The sequence below is a fragment of the Coregonus lavaretus genome (assembly GCF_964263955.1).
Source record: "Coregonus lavaretus genome assembly, contig: HAP1_SCAFFOLD_347, whole genome shotgun sequence".
NCBI classification, from domain to species: Eukaryota; Metazoa; Chordata; class Actinopteri; order Salmoniformes; family Salmonidae; genus Coregonus; species Coregonus lavaretus.
This window is the reverse complement of record NW_028162446.1, coordinates 485,546-500,345: the sequence shown is the minus strand read 5'-3', so window position 1 is coordinate 500,345 and position 14,800 is coordinate 485,546. Positions and strand designations below refer to the sequence as shown.

The 14,800-nt window shown below is 42.7% G+C and overlaps 1 protein-coding gene across 1 annotated transcript in view; it reads right to left on the bottom strand.

Moving 5' to 3' along the window:
- Positions 1–119: 119 nt before the first annotated feature.
- Positions 120–14,800, bottom strand: part of LOC311119233 (butyrophilin subfamily 3 member A2-like) — a gene marked incomplete at both ends in the record, with an annotated part of 42,958 nt that continues 28,277 nt past the window's right edge. The window contains 11 exons of the mRNA XM_084193959.1: positions 120–140; positions 930–950; positions 2,174–2,206; positions 2,356–2,376; positions 3,599–3,631; positions 3,781–3,801; positions 4,921–4,953; positions 5,095–5,115; positions 6,300–6,332; positions 6,470–6,490; positions 14,325–14,345. Of these exons, the coding sequence (XP_084050085.1) occupies positions 120–140; positions 930–950; positions 2,174–2,206; positions 2,356–2,376; positions 3,599–3,631; positions 3,781–3,801; positions 4,921–4,953; positions 5,095–5,115; positions 6,300–6,332; positions 6,470–6,490; positions 14,325–14,345 (279 nt within the window). The remainder of the gene's footprint in view (positions 141–929; positions 951–2,173; positions 2,207–2,355; positions 2,377–3,598; positions 3,632–3,780; positions 3,802–4,920; positions 4,954–5,094; positions 5,116–6,299; positions 6,333–6,469; positions 6,491–14,324; positions 14,346–14,800) is intronic.

Sequence of the window (14,800 nt, the reverse complement as noted above, 5' to 3'; positions counted from 1 at the left end):
CCTTTTATGTTTAGAGTCTAGTGGGCCTCTACAGTCTCAACACATCCTGTTCTATATGGTCTGAAGAGATTGACAATGATAAGACACTGGGATATCATGTTTGTATGTACTGTACTTACCCTTCTCCTTCCTGAGGTCATCTGTAAATATGTAGAGTAGATGGAAGACAGTGAGAACATCATTAACATCAACACTAGAAGATGTAGTCTCTCTCTGGGACTCCTTGTCTCATATCACTTCTCTAACATCAGAAATCCTAATTGACTTCCACGTACCTAAATGAGTCCAGCGTACCTCTGAGAGACAACATCTCCAATGAAGATATTCCAACATACCACCACTTCTTAATTTAATTAAATAAATGTGACTGGTCCATCAGTGATCCAGGTGTATCAGAAACTAACCACTGGGCACACTACGTCATTTCAACGTGGATAATTGGGTAATATTTGGTTGATCATTGAGATTACAACCTACAGTATATTCACCCACTCAAAAAGACAGCCAAAAGTTAGTTAATTCAATTATGTGTTATCACTATGCTTTCAACCATCTAAAAGCACAACAAATTTCAAGCGGTAAAAAAGTTTGATTTTTGGTTTTGTTGTCACCCAAATGTCTATCACTGCACTTTCAACTAATATAAAGCACAGCAAAGTTGAAATGGGAATACAATATCAGATATGTTGTTTATTTGTACAACACATTAATGTGAATATCCCTGTGCTTCATCTGATAGCAGAACCAAATGTAGTCTCTCTCTGGCACTCCTTGTCTCATATCAATGTTCCCAACATTAGACAAAAGTCAGGGAACTTTAATGTGAACAACTATGTGTTTTCTACTTCACTAGAAGTTACATCTATATAAGAGACATTGGTTTACATAACGTTTATAAATTGATGAATTGAGGATAGTAATGTACTTACCCTTCTCCTTCCTGAGGTCATCTGTAAATATGTAGAGTAGATGGAAGACAGTGAGAACATCATTAACATGAACACTAGAAGATGTAGTCTCTCTCTGGGACACCTTGTCTCATATAACTTCACTAATGTCACAAATCCTAATTGACTTCCATGCTCCTAAATGAGTCCAGCGTACCTCTGAGAGACAACATCTCCAATGAAGATATTCCACCATTCCACTACTTCTTAATTTAATTAAATAAATGTGACTGGTCCATCAGTGATCCAGGTGTATCAGAGACTACCTCTCTCTAGTCTATTGGTCCTCTACAGACTCAACACATCCTGTTCTAGAACATCAACATTAATGTGACTGGTCCATCAGTGATCCAGGTGTATCAGAGAATACCTTGATGTATATTCTTTAATAAATTAGAAGATAGAACTGGGTTAATCACGAACATTGAGTTAGAATTGTTTGTTACTGGGCTAGGAATTTTAATGGGGCATTTCACTGTGTGTGTGGGGGAGTAGAGAGGAAAACTGCCCTAGGGTCAAAGTGCTTGCTCTTACTTGAATCCATGGCTGCATTTTGTCTCTCTCTTCAAACACAGTGAAGGGAGCAGCACCAGGGTTGAATAGAGTTTGGGCTAGACCTTTGTCTCCTTGGTATCTTCTTGATTGATTACAGCTTGAGGGGGTGAGGTACAGGGGAGCGGGTGATTGGTTGGAGTAATAGTTCAGCCGTCCTCAGGGACAAAGGAAGTGGGCGGAGCAATAAAAGAGCGAGAAAACTGAAGACGACTATATAAGCAGGAGGAAGACCTTAAGAAGGGGTGCCCCTCTGCAGACGGGTATCGGCTTTGTTGAAAACTTTAATAAAGTCATTTCTTGATACAACAAAAACTCTGTAAGACCTTATTTGTAATAAAGTATGGTGGTTATTTTCCACAACAACCTCTCTCTAGTCTAGTGGGCCTCTTCAGTCTCAACACATCCTGTTCTAGAACATCAACATTAATGTGACTGGTTCATCAGTGATCCAGGTGTATCAGAGACTACCTCTCTCTAGTCTAGTGGTCCTCTACAGTCTCAACACATCCTGTTCTAGAACATCAACATTAATGTGACTGGTTCATCAGTGATCCAGGTGTATCAGAGACTACCTCTCTCTAGTCTAGTGGTCCTCTACAGCCTCAACACATCCTGTTCTAGAACATCATTCTATGGTCTGAAGACACTGGGATATGAAGGACACTACTTACCCAGTTGACTAGTGAGATTCTTTTCAACCTCATCTGTAGACATAGATATTAAGATAGAAGTCAGGGAACATTAATGTGAACAACTATGTGTTTTCTACTTCACTAGAAGTTACATCTATATAAGAGACATTGGTTTACATAACGTTTATAAATTGATGAATTGAGGATAGTAATGTACTTACCCTTCTCCTTCCTGAGGTCATCTGTAAATATGTAGAGTAGATGGAAGACAGTGAGAACATCATTAACATGAACACTAGAAGATGTAGTCTCTCTCTGGGACTCTTGTCTCATATAACTTCACTAATGTCACAAATCCTAATTGACTTCCATGCACCTAAATGAGTCCAGCATACCTCTGTGAGACAACTTCTCCAATTAAGATATTCCACCATACCACTACTTCTTAATTTAATTAAATAAATGTGACTGGTCTATCAGTGATCCAGGTGTATCAGAGACTACCTCTCTCTAGTCTAGTGGGCCTCTACAGTCTCAACACATCCTGTTCTAGAACATCAACATTAATGTGACTGGTCCATCAGTGATCCAGGTGTATCAGAGAATACATTGATGTATATTCTTTAATAAATTAGAAGATAGAACTGGGTTAATCACGAACATTGAGTTAGAATTGTTTGTTACTGGGCTAGGAATTTTATTGGGGCATTTCACTGTTTGTGTGGGGGAGTAGAGAGGAAAACTGCCCTAGGGTCAAAGTGCTTGCTCTTACTTGAATCCATGGCTGCATTTTGTCTCTCTCTTCAAACACAGTGAAGGGAGCAGCACCAGGGTTGAATAGAGTTTGGGCTAGACCTTTGTCTCCTTGGTATCTTCTTGATTGATTACAGCTTGAGGGGGTGAGGTACAGGGGAGCGGGTGATTGGTTGGAGTAATAGTTCAGCCGTCCTCAGGGACAAAGGAAGTGGGCGGAGCAATAAAAGAGCGGGAAAACTGAAGAGGACTATATAAGCAGGAGGAAGACCTTAAGAAGGGGTGCCCCTCTGCAGACGGGTATCGGCTTTGTTGAAAACTTTAATAAAGTCATTTCTTGATACAACAAAAACTCTGTAAGACCTTATTTGTAATAAAGTATGGTGGTTATTTTCCACAACAACCTCTCTCTAGTCTAGTGGGCCTCTTCAGTCTCAACACATCCTGTTCTAGAACATCAACATTAATGTGACTGGTTCATCAGTGATCCAGGTGTATCAGAGACTACCTCTCTCTAGTCTAGTGGTCCTCTACAGTCTCAACACATCCTGTTCTAGAACATCAACATTAATGTGACTGGTTCATCAGTGATCCAGGTGTATCAGAGACTACCTCTCTCTAGTCTAGTGGTCCTCTACAGCCTCAACACATCCTGTTCTAGAACATCATTCTATGGTCTGAAGACACTGGGATATGAAGGACACTACTTACCCAGTTGACTAGTGAGATTCTTTTCAACCTCATCTGTAGACATAGATATTAAGATAGAAGTCAGGGAACATTAATGTGAACAACTATGTGTTTTCTAATTCACTAGAAGTTACATCTATATAAGAGACATTGGTTTACATAACGTTTATAAATTGATGAATTGAGGATAGTAATGTACTTACCCCTCTCCTTCCTGAGGTCATCTGTAAATATGTAGAGTAGATGGAAGACAGTGAGAACATCATTAACATGAACACTAGAAGATGTAGTCTCTCTCTGGGACTCCTTGTCTCATATAACTTCACTAATGTCACAAATCCTAATTGACTTCCATGCACCTAAATGAGTCCAGCATACCTCTGTGAGACAACTTCTCCAATTAAGATATTCCACCATACCACTACTTCTTAATTTAATTAAATAAATGTGACTGGTCTATCAGTGATCCAGGTGTATCAGAGACTACCTCTCTCTAGTCTAGTGGGCCTCTACAGTCTCAACACATCCTGTTCTAGAACATCAACATTAATGTGACTGGTCCATCAGTGATCCAGGTGTATCAGAGAATACCTTGATGTATATTCTTTAATAAATTAGAAGATAGAACTGGGTTAATCACGAACATTGAGTTAGAATTGTTTGTTACTGGGCTAGGAATTTTATTGGGGCATTTCACTGTGTGTGTGGGGGAGTAGAGAGGAAAACTGCCCTAGGGTCAAAGTGCTTTCTCTTACTTGAATCCATGGCTGCATTTTGTCTCTCTCTTCAAACACAGTGAAGGGAGCAGCACCAGGGTTGAATAGAGTTTGGGCTAGACCTTTGTCTCCTTGGTATCTTCTTGATTGATTACAGCTTGAGGGGGTGAGGAACAGGGGAGCGGGTGATTGGTTGGGGTAATAGTTCAGCCGTCCTCAGGGACAAAGGAAGTGGGAGGAGCAATAAAAGAGCGGGAAAACTGAAGACGACTATATAAGCAGGAGGAAGACCTTAAGAAGGGGTGCCCCTCTGCAGACGGGTATCGGCTTTGTTGAAAACTTTAATAAAGTCATTTCTTGATACAACAAAAACTCTGTAAGACCTTATTTGTAATAAAGTATGGTGGTTATTTTCCACAACAACCTCTCTCTAGTCTAGTGGGCCTCTACAGCCTCAACACATCCTGTTCTAGAACATCAACATTAATGTGACTGGTCCATCAGTGATCCAGGTGTATCAGAGACTACCTCTCTCTAGTCTAGTGGGCCTCTACAGCCTCAACACATCCTGTTCTAGAACATCATTCTATGGTCTGAAGACACTGGGAGATGAAGGACACTACTTACCCAGTTGACTAGTGAGATTCTTTTCAACCTCATCTGTAGACATAGATATTAAGATAGAAGTCAGGAACATTAATGTGAACAACATGTTGTGTTTTCTACTTCTCTAGAAGTTACATGGAAGAGTCATTGGTTTACATAATGTTAGCAGAGTGATGATCTGAAGACAGTACTTACCTCGCTGCTCACAGAGGCGAACTGTGAATATGTAGAGTAGATGGAAGACAGTGAGAACATCATTAACATTTATTTCTCTGGGACTCCTTGTTTCATATCACTTCTCTAATGTCACAAATCCTAATTGAACTCCACGCACCTAAATGAGTCCAGCGTACCTCTGAGACAACTTCACCAATGAAGATATTCTACCATACCACCACTTCTTAATTTAATTAAATAAATGTGACTGGTCCATCAGTGACCCAGGTGTATCAGAGACTACCTCTCTCTAGTCTAGTGGTCCTCTACAGACTCAACACATCCTGTTCTAGAACATCAACATTAATGTGACTGGTCCATCAGTGATCCAGGTTGTTACGGATACTGGTATCCTGTATGTGTTTTTGTGTTTTTCCTCTCCTTCTGCCCTAATCACAGGTGTCCTTTGTGTTCCTGATTGGTGGTCGTTGGGGTGTCCCACCTGTCCGACATCCGTTTGTCTGCTGATTGCTGAGGTGGACCAATCAGTGGACATTCCTCTGCATTGCACCACCTGTTTCTGGTTTTTCACTCACATCACACATCCCATTGTTTTAAAAGCCAGTCAGTTGTGTTTGCTGACAGAGACTATTTTCGTTTGTGAGTATGGATACTGTGGTGTCCTGTTTTTTGTGTACTCACTCATATGCTGGTTACTCTATATGGTAACTATGTTGTGTGTTCCTGGGAATAGGGGGATTTAGCAAGTTGCCCTTGGGCATACATTACCCGTAGAAAGAACATTGTCTAAAAACACTAGTTAGACCTGAGCGGACCACCCACTGTATTTTTGTATGGTTAGCAGTAGCTAAGCTGTTCTTGAGGCAGGCAAGATCAGTTTAGGGTTTTTTGACATTATTGTTTCATTCCTTGGGTCCTGCTCAGCCCTTTTCCCCAAACCTTTACCGTGTGTTCATAATAAACATTTTGTGTTTGATGGTAGCTTATGGTTGTCGGTGTTATTTTTGTCCTCACTGTTTCCATGTCACTATTCTAATTTGCATGAGTTATGTTACGGGTCTCTTTTCCATCCACCCTAGACTTTTAAAGCCACAGGGTTTGTAACAAGGTGTATCAGAGACTACCTCTCTCTAGTCTAGTGGTCCTCTACAGCCTCAACACATCCTGTTCTAGAACATCATTCTATGGTCTGAAGACACTGGGAGATGAAGGACACTACTTACCCAGTAGACTAGTGAGATTCTTTTCAACATCATCTGTAGACATAGATATTAAGATAGAAGTCAGGGAACATTAATGTGAACAACGTGTTTTCTACTTCTCTAGAAGTTACATGGAAGAGTCATTGGTTTACATAATGTTAGCAGAGTGATGATCTGAAGACAGTACTTACCTCGCTGCTCAGTGAGGCGACCTGTGAATATGTAGAGTAGATGGAAGACAGTGAGAACATCATTAACATTTCTTTCTCTGGGACTCCTTGTTTCATATCACTTCTCTAATGTCAAAAATCCTAATTGAGCTCCACGCACCTAAATGAGTCCAGCGTACCTCTGAGAGACAACTTCACCAATGAAGATATTCTACCATACCACCACTTCTTAATTTAATTAAATAAATGTGACTGGTTCATCAGTGATCCAGGTGTATCAGAGACTACCTCTCTCTAGTCTAGTGGTTCTCTACAGACTCAACACATCCTGTTCTAGAACATCAACATCAATGTGACTGGTCCATCAGTGATCCAGGTTGTTACGGATACAGGTATCCTGTATGTGTTTTTGTGTTTTTCCTCTCCTTCTGCCCTAATCACAGGTGTCCTTTGTGTTCCTGATTGGTGGTCGTTGGGGTGTCCCACCTGTCAGACATCTGATTGCTGAGGTGGACCAATCAGTGGACATTCCTCTGCATTGCACCACCTGTTTCTGGTTTTCCACTCACATCACACATCCCATTGTTTTAAAAGCCAGTCAGTTGTGTTTGCTGACAGAGATGCTTTTCGTTTGTGAGTATGGATACTGTGGTGTCCTGTTTTTTGTGTACTCACTCATATGCTGGTTACTCTATATGGTAACTATGTTGTGTGTTCCTGGGAAAAGGGGGATTTAGCAAGTTGCCCTTGGGCATACATTACCCGTAGAAAGAACATTGTCTAAAAACACTAGTTAGACCTGAGTGGACCACCCACTGTATTTTTGTATGGTAAGCAGTAGCTTAGATGTTCTTGAGGCAGGCAAGATCAGTTTAGGGTTTGTTGACATTATTGTTTCATTCCTTGGGTCCTGCTCAGCCCTTTCCCCAAACCTTTACTGTGTGTTCATAATAAACATTTTGTGTTTGACGGTAGCTTATGGTTGTCGGTGTTATTTTTGTCCTCACTGTTTTTCTGTGTCACTATTCTAATTTGCATGAGTTATGTTACGGGTCTCTTTTCCACCCATCCTAGACTTTTAAAGCCACAGGGTTCGTAACATAACGTGTGGGCTCGTCCGGGATCTATCTCAATGATACCCATGCCACTCATGCAAATTGGTTTAGTGTCTGGTTCAGTGTTGAACTTGGCAGCTGTGACTAACTGGTTTTGTGTTTAGTATTCGTCGGCTCGTGTTGCTAGCTTAAAATGGCTACTTTTGAGTTGGATGCCTTTTTGGAAAACCCTACGTGGGAGGTTTTTGATAATTGCTGTAGAGTGGATCTACAGGCTTTGGCTGACCACTTTTCTGTACCCATACCAAGGGTTTTAGTGAAAGCAGAAGTTAGGAAAGCGGTGTTAGAGATATTATTGAACGAGCGCGTGCTTGAGTTACCGCCGTCTGAGCCTGCTGCTCCTGTAGGGGATGTGGCTGCTGCTCCTGTAAGCCTGTCGGTGTCTGAGGACGAGGCTAAGGCTCCAGCCACATTGTCCCATTTTGACCCACTCTCCCCACTGTCCGACAGTGATGCCAGGATGGATGTCCGCTCGACATGGCTCCAAATGGAGGCGGAAGAGAGGGCACAAATCAGGCGAGAAAAGCTGGAGACGCGTAAGATGGAACTAGAGATGCGTAGACTTGATCAGGAACTGGAGATGCGTAAAATGGAACTGGAGGCAGAAACAGCGAGGTTAGTCTCTGCTCATAAAATACCTGCTAGTGAGCCGTCCTCACCAGCTGTGTCGTCTGCTACTTTTGATATTAGTAGACAGATCACCTTGGTACCTGTGTTTAGGGAGTCAGAGGTTGATTCCTATTTCAGTGTTTTTGAGCGTATAGCAGTAGCATCGAAATGTCCCGAAGAGGTATGGTGCCTATTACTTCAGTGTAAATTAACAGGTAAAGCCCAAGAGGTTCTGTCAGCGCTACCTCTTGAAGACTGCTTGAATTATGACGTGGTCAAAGCTACTGTTCTTCGTGCCTATGAGCTGGTTCCTGAGGCATATCGACAGAGATTTAGGTCTCATAAAAAGTATTCTACACAGACTTATGTGGAGTTTGCTAGAGACAAGGGAAATCTGTTTGACAAATAGCACACTGCTAGTAAGGTAACTGATTTTAACTCTATTGGAGTTAATCTTGTTAGAAGAGTTAAAAAATTGCTTACCCGAACGCATTGTAGTTTATCTGAACGAACAGAAAGTATCCTCACTGTCGGAAGCGTCTGTATTGGCAGACGAGTTTGTGTTGACGCATAAGAGCGTGTTTTCGGCTCGTACGGAGAGCAGGGCCGCGGATTGCTAACTCTTAGCCCTAGTCGACCAGCAGTACATCCAGCACGCCCGAAAGATGTGCGTCACTGTTTCTATTGTCATAAGGTGGGACATATGGTTAATGATTGCTTTCTGCTAAAACGCAAACAGGGGATGCCTCAGCACGCCAGGCCGCCAACGGGTGTTGGGCTGATTCGTACGGTTTTAAGGCCGGAATCAAAACAGATGCCTCATAGTGAATGTGGTTTGAAAGTCCCAGTCCCAGATCACAGTTATGAACCGTTCATTTTTTAGGGGTTTGTTTCCATATCAGATGACGAAGCGTCTCAACGTCCGGTTAGAATCCTCAGAGATACTGGTGCGGCGCAGTCGTTCATACTATCTGATGTGTTGCCCTTGTCCAATAATACATATTGTGGTTCCAGTGTGTTAGTACAAGGAATTGAAATGGGATTCGTCCCAGTGCCATTGCACTTTGTGAACATACACTCTGAGTTAGTCAGTGGATTGTTCAGAGTTGGAGTACGTCCTATGTTGCCAGTAAAAGGTGTGAAATTTACAATGGGCAACGATATTGCCGGAAGAAAGGTGATACCCGTTTTGGAGGTATTGGATAAAAGTGACCAGTCTCTCTCCGAGGAGCTGGCACAGGGTTATCCAGATGTGTTCCCCGCTTGTGCTGTCACACGTGCTCAAGCACGACAAGTGGGTGACGTGATAGATTTGTCGAACACGATTCTATTCAGAGAGTGTGACCCAGAGGATAGCTTGGGTGCTACCTCTGGTAAGCTGGTGCAGTCTGACCAACAGCCCAGGGAAAGGAAGAAGTATGTGGAACTTGTTGCTGAGGCAATACAGTTACCAGTCACTTGTGAGCAGCTGATCGCTAACCAGAAGGTTGACATTAGCCTGGCTAAATGTTTTTCTAGTGTTGTCTCAGTGGAGGAGCTAAAGAAGAAAAACATGGCATACTTCATTGATGGTAATCTCCTCATGCGTAATTGGACATCCCATGTTGACGCTGGCGGAGATTGGAATGCTGTTTACCAAATAGTGATTCCTACAGCCTTTTGACAAAATGTTTTATCCCTCGCTCATGATCACCAGCGGTCCGGACATCTGGGAGTCACCTAGACTTATGATCGGGTGTTGCGACATTTCTTTTGGCCTGGTTTAAAACCAGATGTGGCTCAGTTCTGTCGGACATGCCACACCTGTCAAGTAACTTGGAAACCGAACCAGGTTATTCCTCTCGCGCCTCTTTGTCCCATACCTGCCATAGGTGAACCATTCGAACATGTGATGGTTGATTGTGTTGGACCATTACCAAAGACAAAATCTGGTAACCAGTTTCTGTTGACGATTATGTGTGTGGCCACCAGGTACTCAGAGGCCATTCCTCTGTGAAGGATTACTGCTCCGGTGGTGAGTAAAGCTTTGATCAAATTCTTCTCAACTTTTGGGTTACCTAAGGTGGTACAAACTGATCAGGGTACGAATTTCCTTTCTAACCTTTTCAAACAAGTGTTAAAATCCTTGTCAGTGTCGCAAACCATTGTGGTTTGCTCTTTTAAGGGTGGGAGTGTTACGGATACAGGTATCCTGTATGTGTTTTTCCTCTCCTTCTACCCTAATCACAGGTGTCCTTTGTGTTCCTGATTGGTGGTCGTTGGGGTGTCCCACCTGTCCGACATCCGTTTGTCTGCTGATTGCTGAGGTGGACCAATCAGTGGACATTCCTCTGCATTGCACCACCTGTATCTGGTTTTTCACTCACATCACACATCCCATTGTTTGAAAAGCCAGTCAGTTGTGTTTGCTGACAGAGACTCTTTTCGTTTGTGAGTATGGATACTGTGGTGTCCTGTTTTTTGTGTACTCACTCATATGCTGGTTACTCTATATGGTAACTATGTTGTATGTTCCTGGGAAAGGGGGGATTTAGCAAGTTGCCCTTGGGCATACATTACCCGTAGAAAGAACATTGTCTAAAAACACTAGTTAGACCTGAGCGGACCACCCACTGTATTTTTGTATTGTTAGCAGTAGCTTAGCTGTTCTTGAGGCAGGCAAGATCAGTTTAGGGGTTTTTGACATTATTGTTTCATTCCTTGGGTCTTGCTCAGCCCTTTCCCCAAACCTTTACCACACACCTAAATGAGTCCAGCGTACCTCTGAGAGACAACTTCTCCAATGAAGATATTCCACCATACCACCACTTAATTTAATTGAATAAATGTGACTGGTCCATCAGTGATCCAGAAACTACCTACTGGGCACACTACATCATTTCAGCGTAGATCATTGGGTAATATTTTGTTGAGACGTTAATTAATGCGTTTACAACCTATATTCACCCACTCAAAAAGACAGCCAAAAGTTAGTTGAATTTCCAATGTGTTATCACTATGCTTTCAACCATCTAAATGCACAACCAAATTCCATGGAAAAACAATGTTGGATTTTGTCTATCACTGCGGTTTCAACAAATTTAAAGAACAGCAAAGTTCAAATGGGAATACAATGTCAGATATGTTGTTTATTTTATACAACAGATTAATGTGAATATCCCTGTTCTTCATCTAATAGCAGAACCAAATGACCTGGATTGCAGTTGAGATTACATTAAAACTATATGGTGCAAGTGATCAATGCCGTTCGAGGTTCTGACAGATTATAACAGCAATTGTGAAGATCTCCACAGACCTGCAATGACCTATGCATGCTATCTTCAACATGCTGGATATCAGAGCGGTGGTAACTCACCAGCATTATGACCAGGAATACGACTTTCCCGAAGCAGATCCTTTGTTTGCTCTCCCCAGGGCAACTGAACTGATTCCAGCATCTGAACCAAAACATCTCCGGCGGAGGAGAGGCACTCCGAGTGGCCTGCTGGTTCGACTTAGGAGGCGCGCACATCCCCCACCGCTTCCAAGCATACTACTCGCTAATGTTCAGTCTTTAGTTAACAAGGTCGACGAACTCCGGGCAAGGATTTCTTTTCCAGAGAGAAATCAAGGCCTGTAACATACTTTATTTCACAGAAACATTGCTCTCTTGGGATATTCTGTCGAAATCGGTCCAGCCAGAGGGGTTCTCAGTTCATCGCGCAGACAGGAATAAATATCTCTCTGGGAAGCAGAAGGGCGGAGGTGTGTGTTTCATGATTAACGACTCATGGTGTAATTGTAGTAACATACAGGAACTCGAGTCCTTTTGTTCACCCAACCTAGAATATCTCACAATCAAATGCCGACCGTATTATCTCACGAGATACTTTTCTTTGGTTATAGTCACGTCCGTGTATATCCCCCCTCAAGCCGATACCACGACGGCCCTCAAAGAACTTCACTGGACTTTATGCAAACTGAAAACCACATATCCTGAGGCTGCATTTATTGTAGCCGGGGATTTTAACAAAGCAAATTTGAGGACTAGGCTGCCAAAGTTCTATCAACATATTGTAGTCTCCCGAGTGGCGATCCTGATTCTGATCCTGGTTCGAATCCAGGCTCTGTCGTAGGCGGCCGCGACCGGGAGACCCATGGGGCGGCGCACAATTGGCCCAGGGTAGGGGAGGGAATGGCCAGGGTTGTGGGTTCGATTCCCACGGGGGGTATGAAAAAAAAATAATGTATGCTCTCACTACCTGTAAGTCGCTCTGGATAAGAGCGTCTAGTAAAATATCGACTGTTGTACCATTGCTATTCGAACTTACGGGATGGTTATAAGGCCCGCCCTCCTTTCGGCAAATCTGACCACGACTCCATTTTGCTCCTCCCTTCCTATAGAAACTCAAACAGAAATACCTGTGCTAAGGACTATTCAACGCTGGTCTGACCAATCGGAATCAACTTTTCAAGATTGTTTTGATCACGCGGACTGGGATATATTCCGGGTAGCTTCCTAAAATAATTTAGACGAATACACTGAAACGGTGACTGAGTTTATCAGGAAGTGTATAGGTCATGTTGTGCCCACTGTGACTATTAAAACCTACCCTAACCAGAAACCGTGGATAGATGGCAGCATTCGCGCAAATCTGAAAGCGCGAACCACCGCATTCAACCATGGCAAGGTGACTGGGAATATGGCAGAATACAAACAGTGTAGCTACTCACTCCACAAGGCAATTAAACTGGCAAAACATCAGTATAGAGACAAAGTGGAGTCGCAATTCAACGGCTCAGACACGAGACGTATGTGGCAGGGTCTACAGACAATCACGGACTACAAAAGGAAAACCAGCCACGTCGCCGACACTGACGTCTCGCTTCCAGACAAGCTAAACACCTTCTTCGCCCGCTTTGAGGATAACACAGTGCCACTGACGAGGCCCACTACCAAGGACTGTGGCCTCTCCTTGTCCGTGGCCGACGTGATTAAGACATTTAAGCATGTTAACCCCCGCAAGGCTGCCGACCCAGACGGCATTCCTAGCCGCATCCTCAGAGCATGCGCAGACCAGCTGGCTGGTGTGTTTATGGACATTTTCAATCTCCCATTCCCAGTCTGCTGTTCCCACATGCTTCAAGATGGCCACCATTGTTCCTGTACCCAAGAAAGCAAAGGTAACTGAACTAAATGACTATCGCCCTGTAGCACTCACCTCTGTCATCATGAAGTGCTTTGAGAGACTAGTCAAGGATCGTATCACCTCTACCTTACCTGTCACCCTAGACCCACTTCAATTTGCTTACCGCCCCAATAGCTCCACAGACAATGCAATCGCCATCACATTGCACACTGCCCTATCCCATCTGGACAAGAGGAATACCTATGTAAGAATGCTATTCATTGACTATAGCTCAGCATTCAACACCATAGTACCCTCCAAGCTCATCATTAAGCTTGAGGCCCTGGGTCTGTACCCTGGACTCCTCTCTCAGCATGTCCAGCCCACTCATTATCTGTGGCTTAACCAACTAGGCTCGTAATTTAAATGTTGTATTCGTATTTACAGATGGCATACAAGTTTGTTATTAAGGCACATGAAAGTTCACATGTTCGAGAAGGCATTTCTGCCAAAAAACGCATTTTGATACAAAATAAAAGTTTATGTTCAAATGGCTCTCCTGTGAAGTGACCCGCAACATACGGCTAGTTTCCTGAAACGAGTCACCTATGGTCTCAAGATACTAGCACTAATAAGGCATATGGACACTTCAAGTTTGTATGGACACCACTTCAAGAGTCAAGTTTGTATGGACACCACATGGAAGACAGTGTTCGTAGACAGAGCTATGGATGATCATCATGAAAATTATAGTTTTAAATATGTGTTGAGGCTATATGGTGTTTGCTTACATTTACTTTGTTTACAAACATTGAGATAAAACAAGGTTATATGTTGGGTTCTGATGGGGTACAACAGTTAAACTAAGCTCTTTAATCATTTATAAGTTATATTCTTCAAGAATCAATGGGTACATTTATTCCTTTATAAGTCAAAAAATGAATGTAGCAACTACCGATTGCCCTTTTGTGCTCAACAACAAAAAATAAACATGAAATTATTTACGTAAATCTAGCAAAGTGATGATCTGAAGACACTACTTACCATTCTCCTTCCTGAGGTCAACTGTAAACATGTAGAGTAGATGGAAGACAGTGAGAACATCATTAACATGAACACTAGAAGATGTAGTCTCTCTCTGGGACTCCTTGGTCGGGATTCAATCCAATGTGCGCTATACCGCAGGGCACTTCACAACTGACAATGCATGTTTTAAAGACATTTTCCACTGGTATTCAGGGAGATCGCATTCATGGTAAACACTGCACATGTCGACTCAAGCGTAAAATACCTTTAAAAGTATGTTATAGTATGCTGCGTTACAAATGTGCCTTGAATTGAATCCCGGCCCTTGTCTCATACCACAGTTCTAACATCAGAAGGAGCACCTAGCACCAATCAGAAGTTGAAACATTGACAAAGCGTGATTCCCGCCACTGTTGTTTTGGTAAAAAGCTGAGGGAGGGGCTGGAGAAATAATATCACTCACAAATTTGTAGACAGAGCTATGGATGATCATC